General features: G+C 42.4%; 1 protein-coding gene and 1 long non-coding RNA gene across 5 annotated transcripts in view; one reads left to right on the forward strand and one right to left on the reverse strand.

The window, feature by feature from the left end:
* Positions 1–988: 988 nt before the first annotated feature.
* LOC116667030 lies at positions 989–15,325 on the reverse strand. 2 transcript variants are annotated; one of them, XR_004323806.1, is made up of 4 exons: positions 15,137–15,325; positions 10,785–11,111; positions 8,279–8,542; positions 989–4,584 (listed from the first exon to the last, which is right to left on the reverse strand). It is a non-coding gene; the product is annotated as an uncharacterized LOC116667030 (long non-coding RNA). The 2 variants fall into 2 exon arrangements; XR_004323805.1 differs by having other exon boundaries at positions 989–4,627.
* Positions 15,326–15,502: 177 nt separating this feature from the next.
* Positions 15,503–22,540, forward strand: part of STN1 (STN1 subunit of CST complex) — a 35,014-nt gene continuing 27,976 nt past the window's right edge. For 2 of the 3 annotated variants that reach the window (XM_014557828.2, XM_006182990.3), the window contains exons 1-2: positions 15,697–15,854; positions 16,170–16,360. In XM_014557828.2, the coding sequence (XP_014413314.1) occupies positions 16,228–16,360 (133 nt within the window). In that variant the 5' untranslated portion in view covers positions 15,697–15,854; positions 16,170–16,227. The other variant, XM_032491005.1, reaches the window with a different exon arrangement.

Raw genomic sequence — 22,540 nt, forward strand, 5'->3', positions numbered from 1 at the left:
AAACTGATTTCCACCTTCAAACAGGCAGAAAGGTTTTAAAAGCTTACAAAGCTCAGTGTTGATGAAGATATGCAGCAAGGGAGATTCTCAAATAGTGACTCGTATGGTCATTCAGGGATACAGGCTAATGGAGGCCCCAAGGTCTTTGACACCGCCATTTAAAAACATGGATTCCCTGGTCGCTGCAGCAGAGGACAGAACACAGAGTTCATTCAGGGGAAGAGAGCACAGAGAATTTATTCTTCTCTGCTTACCTTGGAAGTTACACATACAGCACATCTGCTTACTGCCCATTGGCAGAACTAGTCTCATGGTACCAATCTCCCTGCAAAGGAGGCTGGGAGATCTAGTCTTTCCGTATGCCCAGAGAAGAAGAAAATGCAATAGAATTTCATGAGCACATGGTATTCTCTCCATCACAACTGACAAAATATTAAAATTTTACAAAACTGGGTGGTAGATATTTCTGTGATATTTTTCTGCCTGTCTGCATTTTAAAATAATTTTTTGAAAGAGAGGAAAATGAAGAGAGATTGAATGATCTGCCCAGAGCTTCAGAGCTAATTAGTGGTGAATTGGACTAGAATTGTTCTTTCTCTAATAAAATTTTCCTTCAAGAGTCAAATCCAGGTACTGAATTCAGATTAATCATTTAAGACATATTTGTTGAGTTCCTACTATATTCCTGCTCTTGCAGAGGACACAGTACAAATGTAGAAGAGACTGACACACAAACAAATGAATACAATACATTACAATTATTAAAATGGAGCTGAAGAAAAATATGTACAAAGCACTCTTGATCATTATAACCTGGTAACATAATCACTGGAAACTTCTTCATGATGGTCTTAATTCCCAAAAAACTCAAATGTGCACTAGCAGTGCATGAGCTCAATGTAATCTTCAATTATGAGAGCCAAACTTTTGTGGAGAGTTATTTCAGGAAATTCCTGGAGCAAAACTTTGCCATGGACTCCACCCAGTTCATACTCAGCCTGTACAGACTTGCTGGAGAGGTGCTGATGAAACAATATATATATAGTCTTCTTTGACCTCATGTCTTCAAATAAGAAGCTAGTTGCTCTTCTGCACAAAGGCAGAATAGAAGGAAACAATGAACAGGAGAATTGTTCAGTTTACTAGTATTGAAGTCTTGTGCTTTGTTGGAGCATCTAGGCTGACAGCTCTCAAAGCAGTGCACACTCGTAGAGGTTAGAGACTAAAAACACTAGCATATTTTCCAGACCATCTTCCATGACCAAGTACTCAGTTGCTTCTGATAATTTATCTCCTTATATTCTCCTCAATGTAGTTTAAAAACATTTCCATTGTATATATAGCTCTGTTTGTCCAATGAGTTCCATAATCTAGTTCATTCATTTATTCAACACAAAGTTTTGAGTGGGGGTTACAGTGATTAGCAAAACAGACATAATCCTGACCTCATGGAGCTTATAGTCCAATTGGGGAAGGAGACGTTAATCAAACAAACACACCAATAAGTATTCTCATACATGGATAGGAGTTATGAAGAAAAATAAAGGGTCCTTTGAAGGAGAACACAGACAATTAGGGATTCTAACTTAGAAAAAAGGGATTCAGGAAGGCCAGTCTGGGGTAGTGACTAGTGGCTGCCTGGACTAGGGAAGTGGAAGAGGAAAGCTGAGATATTTCTAATATCTTTTGGTGGTTAAATTGATAGGATTTGATGATTCATAGATATGTAGGTGGGTGGAGAGGGAAGGTAGGTCCAGGATCACTCGTAAGCCCAATCCTCAATACAAAAATTTCCCTCATATTCTCAGAGTCCTTTTTCTCATCTAGTTTTACAAAAACACGCATTTTCATCTATATATTATTGCATTCCTTGCATGAGCATTTGATCCTTAGATACAGCTGTTTCATTATCTGGCAGGGGAATCTTTGGGATACTGGTCACATTTAACTCTGCTGCACTGAATACCACTTTTCTTCATTCTTTTTTTCTGCAGCCAAGATGATGCTAAACCCAGAGATACAAGGTCTCACCCCTGTACTGCTCCTTGCAGTTATTTGATACTCTCCAAGGATTTTACATTTGCGTTTAATTTATTGTATCACATTTACATGTATTTTACATGGTACGAATTTGACAAGGACAAAAAGATACACAATGAAAAGTAAGTCTCCTCCTGCCCTGAAGCCCAACTATCTATCTGCTCTCCTTGAAATCAGCCACCATTATAAATTTCTTGATTATTCATCAAGAGATAAGCTATGCGTATGCAAGTAAATGTTTTGTAAATAAATGGAAGGATACTATGAAGGCTAACTTTATGTGTCAACTTGACTGGGTGGGCTAAGGATGCCCCAAATAGCTGGTAAATATTGTTTCTGGGTGTGTCTGTGAGGGTGTTCCTTAAAGAGATTTGCATTTGAATCAATAGACTAGGTAGATCCACCCTCAGCAATGCAGGTGGGCTTCATCCAGTCCTCTGAGGGCTTGAATGGAACAGAAAAGCAGGAAAAGGGTGAGTCCTCAGTAGAAGGTGAAGCTGGAACATCCATCTTCTCCTGCCCTCAAATATTGGTGCTTCTGGTTCTCAGACTTTCAGAATCAGCCTGGGATTTACACCAGCAGCCCCAGATTCTAGGGTCTTTGGACTTGAATATACATTTTCAGCTCTTGTGGTTCTCAGGCCTTTGTGCTCAGACTGAATCACACCACTGGCTTTCCTGCTTCTTCAGTTTGCAGATGGCAGATCATGGGACTTCATGCCCTCCATAATCCCATGAGCCAATTCCTATGATTTTCTCATTTCTTTCTATCTATCTATCCATCCATCCATCCTTTTGGTTCTTTTCCTCTGAAAAGCCCTAATACAGATACTATACTCATTGTTCTTCCCCTTGCATTCTTCACTTAATATATCTAGAAGATCTTTTCATATAATCTTTTTAATCATAGCATACAATTTGACTTGATTTGATTTGATTAATATGCTCTTTATTAATGGACATTTATGGTGGTTTCTAATTATAGGCCATTACAAACAATGCTGCAGTAAATAATCCTTACATACTTCATTTCACACGTATGTAGCTCCTCTATAGAAAGAATTCTTATAAGTAGAATGCAGAATCAAAAGGCATGTGCCATTTGTAATTTTGGTAGCTATTGTTATAATTGTAAAGGATACTCCAATTTGCACTTTCATCTGCTATATATTGGAGTTCCTTCTTTCTCACATTCTCACCCACATGTTTTGTCATCAAACTCTTTGATCTTTGACAATGTGAGAAGTGTAAATATTACTGCATAATCCTAATTTGTATTTCTCTTAGAGTGAAATTAAGCATCTTTTCCTATAGCTATAACAGCCACAAGATTTTAGCTTTTCTGTGAAATTTGCACATCTGTTACTTTATGGGAAAGAAACTTTTCAAAGCTAAATGAATAAAAAGTGTTCTTTGATCAACTATGAGTGGATAGATTGTCAAATATGGTTGTACTGTCCTTTGAATATGAAGAAGCACAGATCAATTTTGATGAAGTCATTAACCAATTTACAGACTTTAAATCTTGAAATATTATTACTCGTTATTGAGATGAAACTAAAATTGGCATATGTTCTTTCCTTTTTTTCAAAAGGAACAAGCTTTCATTTATGCAACAATGTGGATGAATCTTAAATGCACGTTGCAAAGGGGAAAAGAAGCCAGAATGTTAGTGTACATTCTAGAAAAGGCAAAATTCATAGAGATGGAAAACAGATCAGCCAGTCATTGCCAGGAATCTGGGAGAGAAGAGATCTGACTAGGTTAAGCGCAGGGGACTTATAGGAACCTGAAACTATTCTGTGTGTTACTGTAGTGGTAGCATATGACACTATCCATTTGTAGAAACCCACAGAGCTTTAATGTATGCAAAATGTTTAAAAAATCAATTAGGAGGGTGAGGGAATCCTGGGATGGAGTACCCTGTGGAAAGCCTGTGACAAAAGAATCTTAACTATATTACAAATATGCAACATAATCTCACTGAGGAGAATGGGAAAGAGAGGCTGATTTAGCTAACTTTGGAAATGACTGGAAACAAAGACTAAGGGCAAAAGAAACAGACAATACTCTGGTTGGTAAAGGTGTTTCTCAAGGTGTACAAGTTAACAATTCAGAAACTGCTGAATGAGTATGCTAGGAGTGAGCTAATAAGTAAATGGCTGGTGGATAGTGGGAGCCAGGGTTCTTTCTATCAGTGAGGGAGGTTACAGATCAGCAAAGGGAGGAGGCTAGAATGAACCCTGTTCTTCTGGATTTGAATGGGAGACATTAGTATGAACTCATGTTTATCTCAATATAGATATTAATGATAGATGTAGAAATAACTTATATCTATCCATATATAGATACAGATGAACAGTTTGGCTGGGTTATCCATGGGGCACTGAGAGCCCAAAGGGCAGCAGTTGCCATGGCAGCGTGGGGACCAGCAGCCTTGGCAGTGACTGCCCCGCCCCTGGCACAGCAAGGGCATCTGCAGGAGAAATCCGCGCTTTTGGCCCAGGCATTGGCTACCTTGACCACAGACAGAATCGCAGGGAGCTGGAAGAGAGCCAGAGGAGGGAATGGTGATGCCACCTGGTATCTGAGGGAAGAGCCAAAGAAACACAGTTTTATATCAGGATCCCAATTTTATCCCCTTTCTGGGTTAGTCAAATCTTCAGGAGCACCTTTATATTTTCTATGCAAATTGTTCAAGAACAATTGTGAAAAGCATTGTTTTGTTGCCTTTTATAACTCATTTGGCTCATTTTCAACAGCTCCTCCCCACTTCCCTTATTTGTATAATGATAAATTAGATGTGCAACCCTGTTGTCAGCTGGGGCCTCCCCGCTCATTCCATTTTTGGCCCAATTTCCCTGGTTTTCTGAAAATTTCCTGGGTCCTTAGGTTCTCTGTTGCCTGAGGCATTAACTTCCATATTAGAGTCTCTGTTTTGTAGCGCTGGAGTTGGAATGTGAAACTCCACTGCCTCTCACACCCACGGTGGGAGGTACCTCTTCACGGAAGACTTTCGGAGGTGATGGAGGTGGATTTTACACGGCAATGCAAACGACTTCAAATGTACCGTCTGCTGGCTAGAAAGGCCCAAGTGATCTCCTGTCACCAGATCCTGGACTTGGTTCAAAGGCCCAGTTAAAGCTAGAAGTCTTCTCATTTACCAGCAAAAGGGCTGAAGCAGTATTCATGCGTGTGGGAAATGCTGCCTGCAGAACCCTAAGGGCCTACCAGGCATTGTTTCTTTCTTCCTAGTGGAAGGCATGAAATGCAAATTTGTCCTTTACTTTGGAGGGGATGCTCCAGTATATCCCAGCCTCTATACCCCTAAACATTTCACTGGTGTAGGAGAGCCCTGAATCTTGATAGCGTTTAACTGCCGCTCTCTGTTGCACAAGCATCTCACCCAGACCTTCAACTTACTGGCACTTCCTGCTCACCTAGTCTGATTAATATGATATCATTGGTATAGCAGACCAATTTGATGTGATGTCTTCTCCAAGCTTCTGAGAGTCATCCTAGCAATGTGATGGCACTACCTCCTGGGGTCCTTGGCAGAGTGAACTCCTACATCACAGGTGAATGCTCGCTTATGAATGAATTCTTCCTCATCCAACTTTATGTTCTCCCCACCTTGACCACATATATTCAGGACCTATCTATATATACTCTGTCAGCTTCCACCAATATAGCTCCTTTGAGACATAGTCCCTTTTTTCCATCACTCGTGTTGTGACTTAACCCTAGTTATTGGTTTTTGGGGTGGGGAGTGCAGGTGGCAGAGTGGGTTAAGATCCTTTGAGAAAAGGAAGTGTTTCCTCATAAGGCAGAAATCTCTGCATGAATTTCAGAAGTGAGGAGTGCTAACTTTTAACCTGGGGGGTGGGCCCCTCTTGCAGCTCAAAGGATTCAGAGGAAATCAGAAGAATGGAGATTTACAGGGACGTCGACCCATATGTCCTCATCCCACATTTCAGGATCTCATTCCTTCTCAATTAAGGCCATGACTTTGACACAGCTGACTTGTTAGGACTGAGAATTCTGTCTTCACTTGCTCTGCTACCTTAACATTTAAGTTCTGGGCCTCAGGAGGTCCAGCCTCTTAAGTTGGTGATTGGTCACTCTCCGCCCTTCTAACCTATCCCCAATATATTGACAGTGGCCAGTAACAGCCATCCCATTTCATTGTCCTTAAATTACTACTTTCCCTGGACCTCTGGCTGCCCAGGTTGCTGCATCCTCCAGTGCATTCCCGTCTGCTGGCATCCTACCCGAGTTTGCTACTGGTGAAAGTTTCACAATTGCACTGCTACCCATCAGGGACTCCAACTGCCACTAATGAGGGGTTTTCATTACCACCAGTCAGCAGGTGACCCAGCTCCAAAATTTTATTTCAGAATATGCTTCCCAGGACCACGCCACTTCTGTGCCAACTGTTGGAGGGAAGATTTCTCCAGACTCTCAGACTCTAAGGTTTGCTTAGAGGTAGGCATATATTAGGGAGGTAGGCATATATTAGGGAGTGCTTTCAGGAGCCGCCCCTGTGAGGAAGGGAGGGAAGAGGGATTGAGGAGAGGAAGAAGTTGAATTGCAAGGCAGTTGTAACATAGGCCTCAGCCGTCCCCCACAGGAATTTCTAGAGCTGGGATGGCCAATCAGAGATGTCCTGGATTGAAGACTGGGACTGCATCAACAGGCTACTGCTCCTGGGGACAGGGCATAATCTGAAGTGAGGCAGTGGCCTGAGTAGGGTCTCAACTGTGAGCCGACACTACCAGCAGCTGGTGAAAAGAGTGCCTTGGTCCTGAAGTGGGGATCTGGGTGGTATACCATGACATCTACTACAGGGAAGATGGCCAGGGGCAACCAGGCCTGAGGGACAGCCCAGGACATGGGCATATCAGTACTGAAGATGGAACAATCCCAAACAAATGAGGATGTTTTGTTACCCTAGAAGCCCTTGAAATACTAAAGGGAGCTGCAAATTTGCCACTAACACATTTCTCGGTAACAATGAATATATATTAGTAGAATATAAATCAGTAGTTAAGATGCTGGGCTATTGGATGAATATTTAAGGAGTAGCTTAAATACAAAAGGCTTCTAGAATATTTGTGACAGTATTTGACTTGTAAACTTTAGTAGATGGAGTCACTGGAACAGGAATATTAACATCTCTTCAGTCAAGTCCCTGACATGAAAACAGAATAGAAGTTGCTCAAATAAGGCCACTACAAGGAAATAAAAGATCATATCAGAAAACCTAACAACATCATAGACATCAGGTCAGCTAGCAAAAGCACCAGAATCATCTGGGATCACGTTGCAAGTGCAGAGTCCCACCAGCAGAAATACGGCTACGGCACCTCTAGGGTTGGGGTAAGGGACCATAGGGAGCTGTCTTTTTAACAGGCTCCATAGGGGATTCTGATGCAAGGGACACCAGATCACACTCTAAGAGAAAAGGCACTGTTTCGACCATTCGCCTTCTTTGAGCTCAATGATTAATCACCAATTATGTTTTTAAGTTTCTAGAAAGTCAGGTTGCTAGATATAACACAGGGCACCCAATTAAATTTGCATTTCAGGTAAATAATAAATAACATTTTGGTAAAAGTATGTCCCATAGTAACATAAAATAGTAATGTAAAAATATGAAATAATATTAACATGATGCTATTGAGATAGGCCATGTGAATAATATAAATTGTATGCAGAATTGTGGGAGATATAATGAAATATAATACAAATTATTAATAATAAGAAATTATTCATTATTTATCTGAAATTCAAATTTAACTGGGCATCCTGCATTTATTATTTGCTAAATCTGCCAACCCTCCCTGCTATCAAGGGAATTTCCAAACACACAAAAGTAGAAATTCACATGTAACCATTCCTCTGCTTGAATGATTATCAACATTTTGCCCCAATTATTTTTGATTTAATTTTTATGTCTACCATTACGTTCTATGCTGTGATACAGAAAAATTATGTCCTTAAGTAGCTTGTTGTCAAGTTGAGGGAACACAATCATTCAAGAAGTGCTAGTGCGGATAATGCTGACTGTAAGTTTCACAGGAGTTCAGAGAAGGGAGGATCAGTGGTGACTGGAATAGGCTTGGATAATGTGAACCTGGAGCTGAGATTGTGCTAGACCTGGTAATATCTGTATAAATAAGGAAGGGGTGAGCAGGCTTTCCAGGTAGGGTAACTGGCATGACTACGTTGTACTCACTTGGCTGTATAATGTCTCTCTCCACTTGAAAGCACTCACTCTCATGCTTCACACTTTAATCTTCAGGGCCCACAGCAGCTGTCACCCGTCAGGCTAATAGACATCGAGCACTACTGCAAATTACATCATCAGAACCGATTATCTCTTGAATGTGTCAGCACAATGGCTATTCAATCTTCTCTGGGTGACTCGTTAATTAGCCTCTGGAATATGCTGTCTTTGACATCATTGGAGAGTTCAATTTTTCCTTGATTGAAAGTAGCCCTGGGGAGAATTATAAATTGATAAGAGAAACAAAATTCTATTCCATTGGCCAGCTTTATGCTAATGCTTATGAAATGCTATGGCTACTTGAGTCTACAGGCATATGTCAAATAAGAAAAATACAGGATGATGCTGTACCTCATCTCTTGAATTGTATTATCATTTAAAATGGTCTACTCTTCTATGCAAGTGACAATAACACAGAATGTCAGGTCTTATAATCAAATAAGTTTTCATTTTTTAATTCCTCTCAAATTTAAATGCAACTAGTTCAAATACTAAGGATAAAAACTTGAAAAATATTTTATTGAAATAAAATACAGATACAGATGAAGAACTATTAAATGGCCAGTATCCTGAGAAGCCCCCTTCATGCTCCCTTCTGGAAAGTCATCACCCCCAACAAGAAAGTAACCACTATCCTGACTTCCAACACCACAGAATACTTTTGCCTGGATTTGCATTTTATGTAAATAGAATCATACAGAGTGTACTCTCTTTTGCATCTGGCTTCTTCCACTCAGCATTACGTTTGCGGGATGCTAATTTTAAAATGACTTTTGTTATTAAGTAAGTAATATCACTAAACATTAAAAATTAGAAAACACACCATCACTTTTAATTAGTTTAATGTCTCTACATAATTTACTTGATCAAGATTATAAGCTTGTACAAAGGTCCTGCATTAAAGAAAAAGGTTCTAATTTCTTTTTTTATTCTAAAGACAGCAAATCTCTGTTTCTTTTTTTTTAATTGAAGCTAGTTGATTTACAATGTTTTGTTAATTTCAGGTACACAGTAAAGTGATTCTTCTCTATTACAGGTTATTATAAGATATTAAATACAGTTCCCTGTGCTATACATTAGGTCTTTGTTGTTTATCTATTTTATATATAATAATGTGTATGTTAATCCCAAACTCCTAATTTATCCCTCCCTCCCCTCCTTTTCCCAGAAAAGTTCTCATTTCTTTTCGACATTTTTATTAGTCATTTTATCCTGGCTTATCATTATGACTATTAATCCCATTTCTCCAAAACCTAATCCTCAGTCAGCTCCAGATGCTTTACAATTCTTGCAGCATGTTTATAATAAGAAGAGAAATGTAAGAATACGACACAGTATATTTTCCAATTGGTGTGCTCGCTGGTAGCTGGTGGCCACTAGGGAAGTACTTGTGTTGCCAGCTCTGCCCCTGTAAGGACATCTGTCATCTGTCAGAGCAACACTCTGGGGCTTACTTGGAAGACTGGGTGTGCATCCAAGACTTGGGGTAAAGAAACAGGGTTTGATTGCATCCACTCACCTCATTATGAGCATGAGTCCAATTCAAAATAGTCCATCTATCTCATAAACTACCCAGTAAGCACAGGAACCTCCACCCTTGGCAAGACATAGTGTAGATTTATGGCTTAATTGACCAGGCATAACGTAGTGCACAGGTGACTGTCACACACATTTACACATCATAAACCACAACCGCGCCCAGCCTTGCCCTGAGATACAAACTTTTTTTTCCATTTTTAATTGTGGTAAAATACACCTAAAAATTTACCATCTTAATCACTTTTAAGTGTACAGTTTAGAGGTACTAAATACATTTATGTTGGTGTGCAACCATTACCACCATCCATCCCCAGAAATCTTCATCTTGCAAAACTGAACCTCTGTACCAACTGAATAGTAACTCCCCATTCACTCCTCCCCCTAGTCCCTGGCAATCACTATTCTACTTTCTTCGAGATAACAGACTTTTAAAATATAAAATGCAAAATTATTTCTCATGCACTCAAGCCAGGCTCTTGGAACACAAGTTTTCTTTAGGAGAAGTTGTTCTCTGCTCCTCAGGATGAATCCCAGCCCATCACCTTCTGCTCTCTTCATCTCTGCAAAGGTCATCATCCTAATCTCTGGATCCCCTTTGATGCAGACTACTTGGGCAGGAAGGAGGAGTTGGTTTAAATATAAGGACCTAGATGGTATCTCACCCTCAGCCATCTCTTGATGTCATTTCTGGTTCTTCCCATTCCAAAAAGTGCTCCAGTGAATTGCACCCTGGTTTACACCATGTCTTCTGGCTAACTTAGGAATCTTCTCAAACTCCATGAGGCAGGATGAGGTCACTGCTTTCTCCAACTAGGTAATTTCTAACTTTGTTCTACAATTCAGTCCTTTACCCCTTTCTTGGCTACTTCATCCTGCCTGACCCAATGGGTCTACTGTCAATTAAAAGCCTACTTACCATTGGAGACTTCTAGCCACAGGTGGTTAGAAGATCAGCAATAATGTCCCCAAAATGCAACCATAAAGCTGGACAGAATTAATCAAAACAGCCATTTCAGCCCTCTGAGAATAGATCAAAGGCACATGACAATTTGAAAAGTGCTTATGCTTGAACTTCAGGTAAGAACAGTGGGAGTCTGTGGCATTCTGGCTGCTAGCATTCCGCTGCCTGACCCCAGCCCCTGGTTGGCCAAAGTAGATGATCTGTCAGGGCAGAGCAGACCATGAATGCCAACAGCACCTCTGCCACAGTCGAAGGGGCTCATTCAATATGGAGTGCCCATACCTACAGGGAGAAACGAAGAACCAGTGATGATAATTATATGGACTAATATAAAAGACTATAGTTATCATTTTCTCATATATTATCTTAACTTCTTTAAGAGACATACAATTATTCAAAGCAATAATTATAACATTGTACTGCTGATTTATAGCATATATAGATATAACGTATATGACAATAATAGCAAAAAAGTGAGGAGGGACTAGAGGTATATTAAAGTTTCTATATTTGTTTTAGAATTAAATTAGTATTAATCTGAAATAGATTGTGATAAACTAAGATGTATATTGTAATCTTTAGATTACAATCCCTAAAACTTAAAGCTAAATTGTTTTTCAAAATTAACAGAGTAATTTAACTGTTATACTGAAAACATTTAACACAAAAGAAGCCAGTCAAAGCAGAGCAAAAGAATGAAAAAGAGATTAGACAAATGGAAAACAAATAGATAAATGATACATATAAGTATGACCATATCAATAATCACTTTCAATGGGACGAGTCTAAACACTCCATTCAAAATGCAGAGATTGTCAGTCTGGATAAAAAGGCAAGATCCAACTATATGCTGTCTACAAGAGACACACCTTAGATCCAAAGACACATTCTCAGTGAAGTAAGCCAGAAAGAGAAAGAAAAATACAATATGATATCACTCATATGTGGACTCTAAAAAAAAAAAGAAAAAAAAAGGACACTATGAACTCATCTACAAAACAGAAACAGTCTTGCAGACATAGTAAACAATCTTACGGTTACTGGGGAAAGGGGGAGGGAAGGGATAAACTTGGGAGTTTGAGATTTACAAATCTTAGCCACTATATATAAAAATAGATTTTAAGAAAAGTTTCTTCTGTATAGCACAGGGAGCTATGTTCAATATCTTGTAATGACCTTTAATGAAAAAGAATATGAAAATGAATATATGTATGTATATGCATGACTGGGACATGGTGCTGTACACCAGAGATTGACACATTGTAATTGACTATATTCCAATCAATCAATCAGTCAGTCAGTCAATCAATCAAGAGAGAAGAGAGCCTGCATATGTGCCAAGGGGCAGCCCGAGAGAAGGAGAGGGTGAAATCATGGGGGATCGAGCAAGACTGCTGAGGAGGTCAGAGAAGTGATACAGGTGAGGCAATAGGCCCAGCAATATTTTCTTACTCTAGTTTTTTTCACCATCATTTGGTGACTATCTCTACACACAATTTTTAGAGTAGATTCAGTACATTGGGTAGCGACATTTTACATATTTTTGGATTTCCTGCCATAGTATGTTAGATGTGGCAGGTATAACTGCAATTTTAAAAATTCATTAAATCATTCCTCTGATCGATAACCCACAACACCCTATTGCTTACAGGGAATAAAAATAGACACTAATTCAAGACCTCCAGACTCTAGTTAAGTCTTGGTCTCCAGCCTGTTTTCATTCCAGCTCCTCACTCCAGCCAGGCTGTTGTGTTGGCTTGCCCACAGAGAGGCCATGCTCATTCTGCTGCGTTTGTCCTGCTCCCGCCCCATCACAAAATTGTCCCCCTCCTTACATTTAGAGAGACTGAGAATAAAATCCCAACCTGTCCTGCCCTCTGAGGTCCTCTGGGGTCTGCCTTCTGCTTATGTCTCCTGCTGCGTATGCAACAACTCTCCCCACTCTCTCTTCTGCTCCTCCACCAGGGAAGTCCCTTTCTGCCTCTGATATTCACCCTCACTCTGACTGCTGCCTGGAATGCTGTTTCCTTAGCACTTTTCGTGGCTGGCTCCTTCTCATCCTTCAGGTCTCAGCCTGAATGTCACTTCATCTCATCTGATCAAAGTAGGTCTATATAAATTAGATCCACATCCACTATGAGTGATCACAATACACTTTTAATTTCCTTCAAAGCACTGAGAACAATCTGTACTTATGTTATTTTATTTGCCTACTTATTTCCCCTTTCTCCTCAACAGAATGGAAGCTCCATGAGGGCCGTACCCTGTCTGTCTTGTCTCCTTTTTACCCCCACTGTCTAGTATAGTGCTTGAAAAGTGCTTGACAAATACGTTTCACGAATGAATGAATGGGTAAACAGTTCCTACATAGTCTCAAATTCCAGCTTAAATCCCACCTCCATAGTGAATGATAATAAGAGCTTATGTGTGTTGAGTGCTTACCTTGTTCCAGTGGTTACACATGTTATCTTAATAAGCCCCCACCCAGCAATTTACCTCCTGTAACCCATATAACAATTATTATCGAGGCCACACAATTCAGCCTCTTGCTTTGTCATTTAATATATTCCATTACTCTGTTTGCTCCAGTGAAATAAAAATTCTTAGTGTTCCCCCATAGCACACAGAGAGTGCTGAAAGTATGCTGAGTGACTGAAAACGGCTTCCCGGGGTTACAGCATTAACATAATAAGAATGTTGATACGTTGTTTTTATTATAAACTTCAAACAGAAAATCGAACTCATCTTGCAAGTGTACAAACTCTATTCTACCTGTAAAATGTCAAAAATGGTTAAGGCAAGATAGAAGATATGCAGTTCAATGCCCTCAATTTCCAGAAGAATTTGCTCAAGTCTTAACTTTTTAGAAAGGATTGTCTAGTCTGTCAAAAATGCTTGCAAAACCAAGTTATTTCACATCAACAAGCCCTAAGAAAATTTCCTAGCATTGTTTGATTATTGGGTTTTGAAATATCTGCTTTGCCATATTGTGGAATCCCAATCTGAAGAGCCCTCCAGTCCTTTGCACATATCTAGGCAGTGACTTGGGGAACCTAGAATCTATCCTGAAGGAGATGAGAAGGAAGAAGTTCCTCCCAAACTCCTCCAGATGCTTCAGCAGTCTAGAAATTCTGCTCCACATCTCACCTTGGGATTCAGTAGCAACCTACTTTACATTTTGAGCTCAGATCAGAAGGAGCAGCCCTAGATTCCAAGGAGTGCTGCCTTCACTCTAAATCATCACCTCAGGGGCAGTCTGCTCTGTTCACCCCAGCTGGGTGCAGCCCTCCACAAAGTCAGCAGTCAGTTTGGAGTCACCAAGGGCCTTTGTTTCTAGCAGTCTACCACTGAGAGTCTTAACAGTCATTCCTGAAATCTCTTCAGGTTTTGCACATCCCCGGTAGTGATTTTCTTCTTGAGTTCCACCCTAGAGCAGATGTGTGCAGCCAGAAAAATGTCAGCCAACCTGTCTCTCCCCATCTTCCAGGTGAGTTGGAAGCACTTGTCCTACTGGGTGTCATACTGGGTGTGCTTCCTTGAAGAGAATCTCCCCCTACTAGAAAGGTGTCTTCTCTTAATTAAATCTTAAACTTGACAGACCCAACTGTTCATCACAGCAGTCTAGGCAATGCTGTACCTTACAAAGGACTCTGTTTTTTAGCTTCTTGGGTGGCCATGGAGGTAATTAAATGACATCATTCTAATGACACACATCTTCCATTCCAGCTGCTTGAAGTTCCTTCTCTGCTAAATAGTTAAGCAATTATCTCTTTGGCCACCACTTACCTCCCCTGGAAGTGACCTGCCAGCGTGACCTGTACTCCTGCCATTTTACAGACCCGGTAAATCAGGAAGAACTCCTGCCATCTCAAGTAATGTCATGATGTGGCTTATTTATTTATTTATGAGTGTAACATGGCTATCTTTTCTCACTTTAAATTAGGACTACTGGGGACAAGCACCATCCAGGTGGCCATAATCTACCAAAATGCCAGTTATCAAAATTCTTAGATGTACAACATTCCAGAGAATAAACAGAGTAAAGAGGAAAGGAGACAAAATCCATCATTTCTTGCAAAGACTAGTCTCAGGCAGAGCCTCACATTCACTCAAAGGCTCAAATTTAGTTAATAACGTTATCCAAATAGAGACTATACAGTCCCAAAGAGTGCGTGTGTGTTACTAGATCATGCATCAAATGTAAATAAGCATTTTAAAAACGCCATAATGTAATCCCCTTTTTGGTATTTATTTGTTCACTTAGTATATCAAGAACGAACAAAAAAGTTGTCTGAATCAGTCCCAACCTCTCGGAGCTCGTGGCACAGAGTCCTATCACCAGCGGGGGCCAGGGTGAAAGGAGGACTTGGAAGGCGGGGTTTGGGTAGCAGGAGTTTCAGGGCCAGCTCCCAGGCCTCGGAGATTTGGGTTTCTGCGCTCCCTCAAAGGCTCACGGCCGGCGCTCCTAGAGTCGAATGGACGCCGCGCAGCCCTGCCCCGCCGCTTAGTCACCTGATAAAGGGCCTCCCACGAGTCTGCAGCGGGATGCAGAACGGGGCGTGGCCGCAGGCGGAATGGGGCGGGGCCCCGATTGGGATGGGGCGGGGCCGCGGGCCGGGGCTGGAACACAGGGTTTGGTCCCTCGCGCGGGGCGGTGCAAGGTCCCACCCCCATCCTCGCACGTAGCACGAGAGGTGACCTCTGCCTAGCGCCCCTGCTCCGGGCGGGGCGAGCGGCCCCGCCTCCAGGCCGAGAGCGTCCGCGGCTTTCCAGCGCCGGAAGAGTCGGGCCTGCGCACTCGGGAGACTTGCGGGCCGGCCGCGCGGGCACGGCGGGAGGGGCTGCGAGCGGGTCAGCTTGCTTTTCGTTTCCTTTTCCTCCCTTTCTCAGCCTCATCCCGAGCACCGGAAGGTGCAGGGGCAAAGCCACGTACTGGGTTAGAGGCCCAGCCACTCTGCCCCTCTAGTGTGTGGCCACGAGGGCGTCGATTTCTCCCTGGACCCCACCCATTAAACCCGTTACAGGGTACGCGTAGTTGGCCGTTATTTCCCCAAAGTGGAAAGCTGCTGTTTAACCGTTTCGAAATTTGTACTTTGAGGGAGGGAATAAGCACTCCCGTGGGACAGAGGAGAGCCCAGGGGGGAGAGTCATAAGGAACTCACAGTCCTCACACGAGGAATGCTTCTTTCCTCAAGCCCTTGGCGTGCAGTTTCACCGGCCCTGGACTCCTGGGTTTATCCCTCTCAGAGTTCTGGGTGCCTGCCCGGGAACAGCTTGGGGCCGTGCCAATTTCACCCACTTTAACAGCCTTGCGTACTGATTTTTGTGTCTCCCGTTTAGGTCCTCGACTCTGGTTGCAGAGCCTTTCTTGGTTGGGAAGCCACAGCCCAGCCTCCCGATGCAGCCTGAATCCAGCCGGTGTGAAGAGGAAACTCCTTCCCTCCTGTGGGGTTTGGATCCTGTGTTTCTAGCCTTTGCAAAACTCTACATCAGGGATATCCTGGACTTGAGGGAGTCTAGCCAGGTGCCAGGTATGTGGCCAGTCGGCCTGGTGGAAGCTCTGTGCTGCATCTGCAGTCCACCCTCCCTTCGCCAGAGCTGTAGAAATCTGGGGCCTTAGGGGCTTTCCGGAGAGCCTTTCCTGCTGCAGGTTTTGAAACTGACCTAGCCTGGATCCTCAAATGAGTTCATTTCTATGCAAGTTAAAAACAGTCTAAGCTTTTTAATTTTTATTTTTTAAATAGATACGTTGGGGAGCAACCTTTGTACTGAGGAATGTTTTTACCTGAGTTTGAAGTCTTTCATATTTAAAAATGCTCAGTTGTTTTTCTCTGCTCCTGCTCATGGTGGAAAGCTCAGGCCTTGCTCCCATTCCTAACTGTGCCACTTAACCTGGCCTGGGCATGTGACTCACCAGTAAAGCTTAAGTGTCTTATTTGTAAAATGAGGATTGACCATGCCTGATTTTCTTGTGGAGTTTGATTTTGTTTTAAATAGATGAGAATCAAAATAATGTAAACCCCTTGAGAGGGAGGACATTATTTGCCTTGTTCACCGATGTAATCCCAGTGCTTAAAGAGTGCCTGGCATGTGATGGGCCTGCAAGAAATAGTAACTGGAGCAACACAGCATTATGTTCACAGCAAACATGAAGTTAAAGAAATCACTTAAAAAAAATTAGAGTGATGATCACTAAAGATAGGCTCTTTATATGCCAAAATACAACAAATATAGTTTGGGGTAGATTTAAGTAATTCACACAGTTGGGGATGGATCTTCAGATGTTTACTGTGCTATGTGAGAAGTTTAGTTAAACTCTCCTTGCTATTTCGAATGACTAACAGCTATGAGTCAAAAGTAGTTAAGAATCTCAAGTATGCACAGTTTTAGTGAGACCACGTTTTGTGTGTTTCCAGTCCTATCTACAAATATATTTGGATAACCTTACACTAAAGCCTTTTGTACAGATTTTTCACCACACCTTTATTTTCTAATTATTGTTGGAAATGATCTGGTTTTTTCCTTGGAAGGCAGCCATCCTCCCCCACAGTTGTCTGTTCCAGAACAGTCTGGTATGCTTCATAGCTCATCTCCTTGTGAAAAAATTAATTCACACCAAATGCCAGCCTTGCTTGAGGGTCTTCTGTAGGTGCTCCAGGAAGCATCAGGGGTGTGATAGGGGCTTAATTCTTCCTGTGGGTGAAAGACTTTATAATATATTAACAACAAACCAAGGAAAAGTGCTCCCAGTCATCTTTGTTATGTCACCGGTGGTACCGTTTCAGATGTAGTTTTTAAAATGAAACTGTTGTCAAACCCAAGTTTGAGTGCCTGACACACAGTGAGACCAAATAAACCAAAATATCGGAGTTTGAAGCAGGGAGAGTTTTACTGCAGGGCCGACCAAGGAGAATGGTTGGCTTGTGCTCGAAAGACCCAAACTCCCTTGTATTTTTCAGAGAATAGGCAACCTTTGGGGTGAGGACTGCAGGGTGTATGGCCTTCTTCTGATTGGTTGGTGATGAGGGAACAAGGTGGTGTTCCAGGAATATCAATCTTTAACCTTCTGGTTCTGACCAGTCTGGGGTCTCAGCATGTAGTTACCATCCTCCACCTGGGTGGGGGCCTTAGTTCCTGTAGAACAACTCAAAGATAGATATCCGAGGAGGAACCAGGACTCTGCCCCGTTACTATTGTTTTTTGACAGCTTTTCCTTTGTTTTTGCATTCCCTCACTCCCCTAATTACTAACTGCTTGAATCTGCCCTTTGGAACTCAGGGAAGGTCTAGGAGGCTGAACTATTTTTCCTAGAGAGTGGAAATGGGGGACACAGAAAAGCTTTTGTACCCAGAAACCCTGCTCAGTTTCAAAACCTCATGGTTGAAGAAACCATTAACCATAGTTGCACAGAGTGATTTTCTTTATTCTGTAGGATTCTGAGGGTGGGAAATGCTGCAAGCTAGGTTTTTATTTTTGTGTTTTGTTCTTGTTGCTTTTGGTTTGGTCATCATAAAGAAAACACTTTTATTTTGAGGCATAAAATTTAGAAATGTTTAAATAGCAAAGAATATTTTTAAACAAAATAACCAAAGTTAACCCCCAAAGATGATAAAACAAGAAACAAATATATGATAAAGAATTTGGCTGGCTTTTGTCTGAGGTTCCTGGGAGATTTTTGGTTTTCTGGAATGATGGGAGTGTTTTTGTTATTCATGGTGGGCCCCTTGAACCACACTGAGCTTTATGCTAATGAGGTGCCTCATGCTGGGCCCCTAGATAATTTCAGGGTTGGGGCTGTTCAGGTCTGAAAGATCAACCACCTGATTAGAGGGGTTTTGAGCCAGGTGACATCAGCCCAACCCTTTGGGAGGAGAGGGGAATTGGAGATTAAGTTATCAAGTGGACAGTGGTTCAGTCAATCTTGTCTATGTAATGAAACCCTAATTAAAAGGCTTGGGTGAGCTTTCCTGGTTGTTAATCAGACATTGATGTGTGAGAGTGATGTGTCCTGTGGACATGAAGGCTTTGGGCTTGGACTCTCCCAGACCTTGTCCTGTACATTTCTTCTTTTGGCTAGTCCTGGTTTGTACCCTTTATTATAGAACTATAGCCTAAGCATAGCACCTTTCTGAGTCCTGTGTTTCATTGTATTAAATTATCAAACCTGCGGGAATTGTGGAAACTGCTGCATTTGTAGCCAGTTGGTCAGAAGTGTGTGTGGCCTGAGGACCCTCAAATTTGGGACTGGTGCCTCAAGTGAGAGCAGTCTTGTGGGAGACTGTGCCCTTAACCTGTGAAATTCGACCTTACTCTGGCTGGTTAGCGTCAAAATTGCCTTGCAAAATGGTTGCAAAATGTCAACTCCCCTAAATTAACCTGTGAATTTAAGGTTAAACTAATAGAATGTTATGAAATTTAACTGTAGTAGTGATGTTGTTTAAGTTTGGGGATTTTGGTTTGGTTTTATTTGGTTTGGTTACAGTTCATAGCACACAGAAATGGTCTCTGTTATTCTAAGTTTCTCTATTCATGTCAAGCTTTAACGATGGGATAAATAATAGTGAATCTTTTGTGGGGAGGGTATAGCTCAGTTGTAGAGCACATGCTTAGCATGCACAAGGTCGTGGGTTCATTCCCCAGTATCTCCATTAAAAATAAATAAATAAAATAAATAAATTTAAGTATTCTTGGTATAAATAAACAAATAAACAAACCTAATTATCCAGCCCCCCAAAACAAACAAAAACTAGTGGATCATTTATTTAAATCAAAATACAACACTTATATCATCTAATTCTAGAGAACCCAATGACATGGAAATAGTATATTCATAAAAATTATATTAAATGAATCTATATTTTTAGAATATTATCTTTGGCATTTTAATGCTATCTGACTTCAGTAAGAGCAGTTGTAGCATCAATTAAGTAACAGCAGTTAGACTAAGAAGAGATAAATCAAAAGTACTTTTTTAAAAGAGAGAAAACACAGGCAAATATCTTTCTGTGGATGTGGCTGTTCAGGGATCACCGCTGTGAAAGCTGAATCAAAGCCGCCAGGGACCCTGGGTCCCTCAGCCTTCCCAGGGTGACCCTCCTCCTTCCTGGGGACCTGATGATCTAGGGGATGGATCCCCTGATACGGCTGGGGCTTTGTGCGCTGCATGTGGACAAAGGCAGCCAGAGCCAAAGGACCCCTTGGGAAAGGCTGCAACTTAAACTCAGCCTTAGCCAGTATCTGTTGTGGTGGTTATTTCTTTTCTTAGCTCATCTGGCTTCCTCTCAGTCCGCAGAGCTGCTGTCCAACGTTCTTGAGCTCTCTTCTCATAGAAGAGGCTCTTGTGTTGATGGAAGGAAGTGGTTCTCTCCACTGCTTTTTCCACATCCTCCTCCTTCTTGTGGAAGTTGTGCTTCTATACACATGGGGAATTTTCCTTCCTATTTCCAAGCAGTATATTTCTTCTCCAATCAATTATCTCTGATTTTATTCAAACCATCTGTTATTTTTTGCTAAATTTGTTCTCCTTTGTTCTCTCTGCTACACTTTTGAGATGTTTTTCCTGGTTTTTTGTTGTTGTTGTTGACGTTTTTTAATCTTTGAGTGACTATCCTTGAAGACAAGCATTGTCAGTCTATGAGCTGAAAGTTTAGGGGGCTCCCTTTTCTGTCCTTTTTCAAGAAAATCTATTCAAGTGGAGACCTGTTCAGATTTGTATCAGGTGTTGCCCAGTGCAGAGTTGGTCATATCGGTGGACTGGCATCCACCACAGGTGACTTGAGGAACCTCATTGGCTTGTGTCATTAGTCCAGCCTTCTCGTTGCCTTTTCCGTATAGGTCAGCCCAGGCAGAACACCTTTGGCTGGCTCTTTTCTCCTCCTTAAAGTGTGTTGGCTCTTCACTGTAAAAACCGCCATAGCAGCACGTACCAGGGTGTCCCAGGGACCCAAAGATTCCTGGGACTTGTCTCAAGCTTTCAACATCACTAGCAGAGCACCCCACAGCGGCTCAGGGAGCAGCTGGAAAAGCATTTCAGGGGCAGGCAGCAGGCCCTCCACGGGTCCGCAGGGCTCCACAGCTCTGCCTCTGATTGCCAGTGTGCTGGGGGCCACAACCAACCACGCAGAACCCACTGGAGCGCTCCATCTCTAATGCAGACAGATACCTAGCAACCAGGACAGACCATCAGTTGGGCTAGGGGAGGGAGAAGCCAGTCAGGTTCCAGGAAAGAGTTCTCTCTAACTTGGCTCTGCTCAGCACAAACAGAAAGTACAGCGCATTTGGGGAAGCAGAAAGTGCCGACTGCAGCCAAGGCCAGTCTGGAGCCTAGGTCACCCTCAGCCCCACATGGCCCTTCCACAGAACTAGAGAACCACCTCACGCCACACCACCGCCCTTCTCTGCACACGAGCACTTCAGGGCGTGGTGGTGGGGTACACTTCAACAGAGGACTCCAGTCCCCCGACCCTGGGGGAGGCTCATTCTCTGATTTAAACTTCCCTCTGCCACAGGGAAGCCTTAGCCTGCTGGTAAAGGTCCTACAGGGGTCGCCTCCTCTGAAGGCACCACTCTCCTTTGTGTCTGGTCAGTGCAGGTGGGCAGGGCCGGGGGACTGATTTCAGTGGTAAGAACTCTGGAGGAGTTGGTTAAGACTGTCCTGCTCTTAAGATTTCATGAATTTTCTGTGGAGTCAATTTGTTCCCGTTCAAACCAAGTGTTCCTGGATGGAGGCAACTCTTGTCCAGAGATGACACAGGACCCAGGCTCCTTCCCTTTTGTGGCTCTGACACTTTGGCTCTTTGCCCCAAGGTTGCCCTGCGCACTGTCTCTAGTCCACTAAGTCATCTTTAGAACTATGCCTCTGCTGGGGAGAGGCCCTTTTTTGGCTAAATTTGGCACCTCGTTCGATTACATCTCACTCTCCTAGAATCTCAGGCTCACTGAGGTTCAGAACCTCCCTGTCCATCCCCTGGTGACTCAGCCGTGAGCAACTGTCCTCAGCCCCTTTATCCACCCGGGAAACAAGGGAACCATCAGCAGAGGCCATTCTGGACATCCTGAATTGGGGTTCAGGCTGCAGGTCCCAACTCCCTCATTTACCCAACCCAGTGGATATGGAGAAGACAGGCTCAGACCAGGCTTGAGAGGGGATCCCAGGGGTGAGGGTGGCCAGATGCCTGAAGTGATAACTGATACTTTGTTTACAAATCATATATTTTTTTGAAAAGGAAGTCGCCATTTAAAAGTTTATAGCCTCTTTCTGAAAGTAAATAATTCAGCCATCCTGGGGAGGAAAAAAAGTCTGGAGAGGATTTTAGTCCAAACTCTTTAGCTGCAGGAGCACAAAGCAAGTAGCTTAAGCCCACACAGAAGTTCAGGTAAGGATACCGGGGCCACAAGGGAAGCTCCGTGGGAGCCGGGGCAGCACTGGGGCCTCGGGTCAGACTCACTGCTGCCAGGAGTCCCTCTCGCTGTTCCGTCCACCAGCCCATAAAAGGCCTCTGGGTGCTACTGGGTTGGGTTCTTCCTCTCAGGTTTCTCCTCTGGCGGGAACCTGCCTGCTGGCATCTGTTGTCTAGGCTTTGAAAATAGAATTTTAAAAAGAGACATTTTTGAGTTGTAATGTGCTGGCCCCAATGGGTGGCGTTTTGTAACCTAATTATCTTCTCTTTTAAAAAAAAAAAGCTACTGCTAATTTGTAGAAATGATGACTG

The sequence above is a fragment of the Camelus ferus genome, chromosome 11 (assembly GCF_009834535.1).
Source record: "Camelus ferus isolate YT-003-E chromosome 11, BCGSAC_Cfer_1.0, whole genome shotgun sequence".
In the NCBI taxonomy this organism is placed as follows: Eukaryota; Metazoa; Chordata; class Mammalia; order Artiodactyla; family Camelidae; genus Camelus; species Camelus ferus.